Source organism: Xiphophorus couchianus, chromosome 22, assembly GCF_001444195.1.
Source record: "Xiphophorus couchianus chromosome 22, X_couchianus-1.0, whole genome shotgun sequence".
Lineage (NCBI taxonomy): Eukaryota > Metazoa > Chordata > Actinopteri > Cyprinodontiformes > Poeciliidae > Xiphophorus > Xiphophorus couchianus.
This window is the reverse complement of record NC_040249.1, coordinates 9,380,262-9,386,869: the sequence shown is the minus strand read 5'-3', so window position 1 is coordinate 9,386,869 and position 6,608 is coordinate 9,380,262. Positions and strand designations below refer to the sequence as shown.

At 36.3% G+C, this 6,608-nt stretch overlaps 1 protein-coding gene across 1 annotated transcript; it reads left to right on the top strand.

Annotated features, from left to right (window-relative positions):
* Positions 1-2,733: 2,733 nt before the first annotated feature.
* On the top strand, positions 2,734-6,602 carry LOC114138465 (multiple inositol polyphosphate phosphatase 1-like). Its single transcript, XM_028007751.1, has 5 exons — positions 2,734-3,361; positions 3,448-3,642; positions 4,484-4,581; positions 5,205-5,335; positions 5,470-6,602. Exons 1-5 carry the CDS (start codon positions 2,797-2,799, stop codon positions 5,852-5,854), a joined length of 1,374 nt encoding a protein of 457 aa, XP_027863552.1. The 5' UTR covers positions 2,734-2,796; the 3' UTR covers positions 5,855-6,602.
* The last annotated feature ends 6 nt before the right edge of the window (positions 6,603-6,608 follow it).

The window sequence follows — 6,608 nt, the reverse complement described above, 5'->3', positions numbered from 1 at the left end:
AATATATGTCTTTGCTTTTGTTCACTTGAACGGTAATGTGTATTTTTAATCCAATTGGTGTATTACACGTGGAGATAATGACGATGGCTCACTTCACCTGGAGCCACCTGCTGGCGCAGGTTTTAAATATTTACACACAAACTATTTCAGTTTTAAAAAGTCTGGGCTTTTCCAGTTTTAGGTTAGGTAGGTTGATCAGAATGTTAGCTAATAGACATATTAACAAGAACATTTAGTAACTTCTCTTTCTTTACACATTTCTCAAATTCTCATAGGTATAGCTAAACATTTATGTATCTGATAGAATTATCCTTACAAGTAACTTAATGGCAGAGGTGGTGGTAGCTGAAAATTGTACTCAAGAGTTGCACTTCTTCAACACAGATAAAAGTAAAAGTCAAAAGTTAAGAAATTTCTTAAACAAGAGTAAAGATATTTCATAAAAAAGGCTACATAAGTACTTAATACTGTAACTTATCATAACATCTGGTTTAAAATCTTAAAATGATGTAATCAGATGGAAAAAAATATAAAGTCATGTACAAGTTCAAGTATTTTAAAGGCTTAAATAAAAAAAAACGAAATAACATAATTACAAAATACATTTTAAGTAGAAGAAACTCTTTTCCAGATTTCTTTTGCATGTAAAACTTATCAAACTAATACAATAGGGAGTGTTGGAATAGGGTAAAGTACATCCTTTTTGGTTAAAATATGTTTGTTCTTCATTTAGTGAAGTTACTCACAGTGATTCTGAGTATCCAGAGACTTTACTCAAGTACATTGACATACTAGAAACAGTCCTAAACAGTTAACATAAACAAGCACACACTCAGGGCAATTTAGTGTCACCATATTTCCAATGAATGGACTTGGAGACAAAGTCAGAGTACTAGGACAAAACCCAGACATCCACATGAAAAACATGGAAACTCCAGACAGAAAGACAAGATTATAAACCAGGACGTTGTTGCTATGAGATGACAGCATGACCGTGCAGGATTTTGTTGGGACAGAAGAGAATAAGTAATGAGTAAGAACCTGTCTTAAATATAAATCTATGTTTCAGCAATGTTTAGATAAAGAAATAAAAAATGAAAACCTGAAACTTTGATCTCCTTATAAACATATTGTACAAGAACAAATATGCGACTGACCTCTGGTCTTCCTTTTTTCATCCTTCAGAAATTCTAATGTTGATAAAAGTCTGGTTTGGTTGATGCAGGGAGCAAACAGATGTGGTGTGTATATACATAATTCCACTTAATAATTAAGTTTGTCAAAACATGACTGGACTGGTACACTATTATGAATAGGTGGACTGTTTATGTTAATGTTATCAGTTTTGACTTATAGTAAACATACACGACTCCTGTGAGTAACATATATTGAATTATTTTTTGTATTGTGTTGTCTAGGTAATATGTGACATCCCAAAACTGACACTTAACATAACAGAATGATTTAACAATTATAACAGTATAGTTAAGCAGAAAGACATGAATGAGTGATTTCAGGTGTTACTATTTATTTATTTTTTAGATTGGTCCAGTGGAATGTTGTTTTTGTGTTTGTTTTTTTTATCAAAAAATAATTAGGGAGGGAATATAATGATATAAAAATTACAAAATGTTGTATTTATAAATAAATGACTTTATGAAATGAACACAAGTAATTAATTATCTAGTCTGAAGCAACATAATGTATAGAAATAATAACAACAAACTTAATGTTGTAGCCTAGTTTCATTTTTCTACACTTTACATATTTGAATCAATATTTTAAATATGAGTAATATATAATATACAAAACCATTTGCTAAAGAGAATAACTATTAAAAAATTCATTCATTAATTCACAAAATGAAACTGGTTCTATAGATTAATTACACACAGACTGATGTTTTGAAGAATTCTCTATTGATGATTTTCCACTTACATCTAATGAAAATAAAACATTTAAGATTAGAAATTTTTCATACAGAAATGCGAGCTTAATATAAAGTATGTTTCAAACCTGTTTGAATGTTGTTATTTTTTAAAGGTACTTTTAATCTGACAAACGAACTTTATCTGTTTCGGCAAATACGAGTATTAACTCATTAATGTGTCACAAATTATGACGCAATGACTAGAGATAAAACAAGAGACAAAAAGATTTTTCTATAGTCTTTCTCCTGCATTCTACATTATCATTTATGCGATAGTGATGATGCGGAGCGCTTTATGAGACTTCCAAGTTCAATTTGAAATAAAAGTAATATCTGAGCATTGAAATGCACGGTAACCACAAATTATATTGCTGGAGTTTATGATTTAGAATAATCTGTGTACTGAATATGTGGAAGCAAAAGAACCTAAACTAAAAAAAATTGTGCTGAATGATATATGCCACAAATAAAAAAACATCTTGAAAGAGACAAGATGTTTGCAGCTTGCCCATAACTGAGAATGGAATTGGCAGCTCATAATCGGTGAGGAGTAAAAAGTCATTTGCAGGCTTTCCAGAGATAAGCCATGCACAATGAAATTAAAAAGCTTCATGGATAGAGAACATCATAAAACATATTGTTAGTTTGTTGTTAGTATGAAACAACACACTAATGCATGTTGTTTCAGTTCCCATTTATACAAGTTTCTTTTTATTTTCACTGTCAATGTTCACATAGAGCGAAGCATATTTGCCCAGGTTACTGTTAGGAAACAAAAGTAAACAAACTGGACTGGACTTTGCTCAGTCCATCAAACAGATGCTTGTGTTATCCGAGAGCAGCCTTCAAGTCTAAACAGGTGCATAATGATGTTTTGTCTTTTTTACTGCTTTATGATATTTTGCTGTGTTCATCATCACATGACACTTAAGGATGAAGAAAGCATACCTCCTATTGCCATCTATTTCAACACCAAAGGGAGGTATGAAGAAGTGAACCCATATCTCAGGCAGGACATTCTCGCTGTAAACAGATCTTCTTTACAGCCTCCAACCTCGCAGTGTCGGGAAATCTATCTTACGGCCATCATAAGACACGGGACGAGATATCCAACGGCCAAAACTGTCAGGGACATGCAGCAGCTGCACAACATCGTCCTGAATAATTTCCCAGAGGAGCAGAGCTGGCTGCGTGAAATCCTGACCCAGTGGACGATGTGGTACACTGAGGACATGGACGGCCGACTGGTCCAGAAAGGTGTGGAGGATCTGAAGCATCTGGCCGTCAGGCTGTCAAAGCTCTTCCCGGCAATCATCTCTGAGGAGAAACTTCGAGGTGGACTCTTCAAGTTCATAACCAGCTCCAAGCACCGATGTGTGAACAGCACGCTGTCCTTCAAAGCAGGGCTGACGGAGATGTGGGCCATCACAGGTATAAAGATGATAAACGGTGAGCAGTGTCGCTTCCTCACTCTGGCCAACTTTCTCAGTATAACCTGGAGCTTTTTGTCCATGCAGATGTGGAGTTTGGCCATGAAGTAAATGATGCTCTCATGAGGTTCTTTGACCATTGTACCAGGTTTGTGCAGGAAGTTGATCAAAACTCGTCAGCTGTGATAGAGGTGGACAAGTTCAAGCAGGGACTGGAGATGATGAGGGTCCAGAAGAAAATTGCAGAGCATCTGGGAATCTCATCCAGTTTAATCACATATGGTTGTATCCACCTTTTCACTTACTTTTTATCATAAATCCACTTTGGCTACCTTACTTGTTTTCCTTAAATTGCAGATTCCTATCACAAAGAAGCAAATGTCTACATGGTTCATTGTGCTCTGTGTGTTTTCATCTGTCGGCTTTTCATGAGCTTGTTCACATTAGCTAAAGCTAATAGCGCCTAAATTACTATCACTAACTATAAAATGAAGAAAGAAGTGTCAGCAAACGTTTATCTCAGTGGCAGATCTACGTGGAGCTCTGTTAAACACGCCTGCAAAATACTCAACACATCTTCACTATCTGCGTTCTCCGACAAAGGAGGAGTAATTTGGCAAAATGTGCTCAGTGAAATAAAGCAGCTTTCATTCCTTACCTCTTATCTTAAAAAACTGTGTAAAAATGAAACAATAGTGTACCCAAATTGAATATTTAAACTGTTTAAACAATTTAAAAAGGCTGCTGTTCCCGATGTGCACGAATGCACTGGTGTGTATTTTCCCATTGTGATAGAGATTTGTAATTGCTACAATGGTTTTAACTTTGTTGTTTGTGCATGTTTGATATTTTTCTTTTAAAGAAAACCACTATATAATATACAGAACATCAGATGTGGCTGTTTTGTCCATTATATTTTACTGTATTGCCCCTAATAAGTATGTAAATAAATAAATTCTAGTCAGTGTTATACAAGTATAGATCTTAAGACCATTAGACATATTGCTCAGTAGTATAACAATACTAAGTGCATGTGTAAGAACTGTTTCCTGTTTTTGGCAATTGTTTTAGATCACTGTTTCTACAGCCCATGTGACTGACCACCTTGACGTTTCACTTACAGATTTGGCCGAGGCAGCATTTCTCTTGTGCACTTATGAACTTGCTGTCAAGGCAGTAAAGTCCCCCTGGTGTCTACTGTTTGATGAGGATGATGCAAAGGTTGGAGTCTTACTGTTTAGTTACATTAATTACAACAATCTGATTTTGCTACAGCTGTAGTCCTAGAAAGTCTTTCTTGAGTTGATGAAGGGAAATCTTAGGAGAAAAATAGATGGATATTTGATGTTTCAAACTCCTGACTTAAATGAACCTGTGATTAACATCCTTCTGAAGCATTTGGTGGCGATACTATACATACAAATAGAGCAATGGTGTGCTGGTTGAGATCAAAGCATATTAATGTGTTAAAGTGTCCTGGACAAAGTCTGTCATTCAATTGAGAATCTGTGATTTGAAAATTCCATCCAATCTGACTGACCACGAACTATTTTGCAAAGAAGAACAGGTTGAAGTTTCAGTCTATAGCTGAAACCCAAAAGACTTGCACAGTAATTGCAGTGAAAGGTGGTTCTGCAAAGTGTTCGCTTTGGTGACCAAAAACAAACCGACGGCACACTTTTCAGACCCTTATTTGGAAAATACAATAACATTTCTACCCTTAATGTGTCAGAATGGAGAAAAAGTTCAGAGGTCATACCTTAAAAAACGGATTCATAATTTGAAGAGCTCTGGACTTTTTCTTCACATTATTGCTCCATGTGTCTTTTTTTCTGCTTCAACAGGTTATGGAGTATGCAAGTGACCTGAAGGAGTTCTGGAAAAGAGGCTACGGTCATGACATCAACAGCAAGTCAAGCTGCCTCCTCTTTCATGACCTGTTCAGTCGACTGGAGAAGGCAGTCAGCGAGAACACGTGATTAGATAATTCATCACTATGGCCTAGGAGTATAAGCTCTTTTTTTAGTGGCTGCTAGTATTCTCAGGCATTTTTTACCTTTCATGTAATCTAACACTTCCATTGCTGCATGTCTATTTCGTGTGGTTCAGGTTACATCAGCAGGTCAGTGAAGCGGTGACTGTCCAGGTCGGCCACGCAGACACCCTGCTGCCATTGCTCACCCTGCTCGGCTTTTTCAAGGACGCAGTCCCGCTGACATCGACCAACTACGCCTCGCAGACTCAACGCTCTTTCTGCACCAGCCGCATGTTGCCTTACGCTGCCAATTTCCTCCTGGTGTTGTACGACTGTGGAGAGGAAGGCATCAGGCTGCAACCTCTGCTGAACGAGAAGCCTTTGACCTTCCCTGGTCTGACTGATCAGCAGGCCTTCATGCCGCTCTATGAAGATGTCCGAAAGCACTACAGAGATCTTCTCAGTGGGTGTGACTTTGAGGCCGAATGCCAACTACTCACAAATCCTGCTGAAGTTTAGTACTGTTTTCATTTTCTTTAAAAAAAGATAAACATCTGTTGAAATTAACTAGTCTGAGCCAAACTGGGAAGAATGGAACAACCAATATTAAGGTCATTCTTTTTTGTTCCTCTCAATACAAAGACTGGCATATTTAATTAACTATGAGCCTTTGCTAAAAACTACAATAGCCCATCTCATCTTTATAATTACAAATCTGAACATCTGATGAAGCACAGAAACTGTGTTTTTATGTAAAAATGTTAAGGATTTTTGGAATGATTTAAGACATTGTTTTTGAACGTTTGTAATCTCCTTGAGCTCACCAAAGAAACAATATTATTTGTTTGCTTTGTGAAGATTAGAATATTGATATAGCAGTGAATGCTTTTCAAATTCGTATTAAATAAAGTGTCACAGGGGGCGAGGGAGGGAGAGTACACAGAGGACTAGGAAAAAAAATGTAACACTAAAGAATAGCTACACTAAGGAAACATTATAACTAGAGCAACTAAGAATAAGTAGGAACAGAAATACACATGACCACAAACACTAAGAAGGACTGAACTAAAGTAATACAGAAACAAGATTGATATAAATAAAAGACGACCAAAGTAACAGAAAAGATCAAAATCCAACTAAACAACGCCAGATCCTAACAGAGATCTTCTTTCAAGCTGACAATGCTAACCAGAAAGCATGTGATCTGCTTTCTTTTGGATATGGATTATCTTATATCTGTCTGCTTTAAATACATTGCTTAACTCTCTTGAAG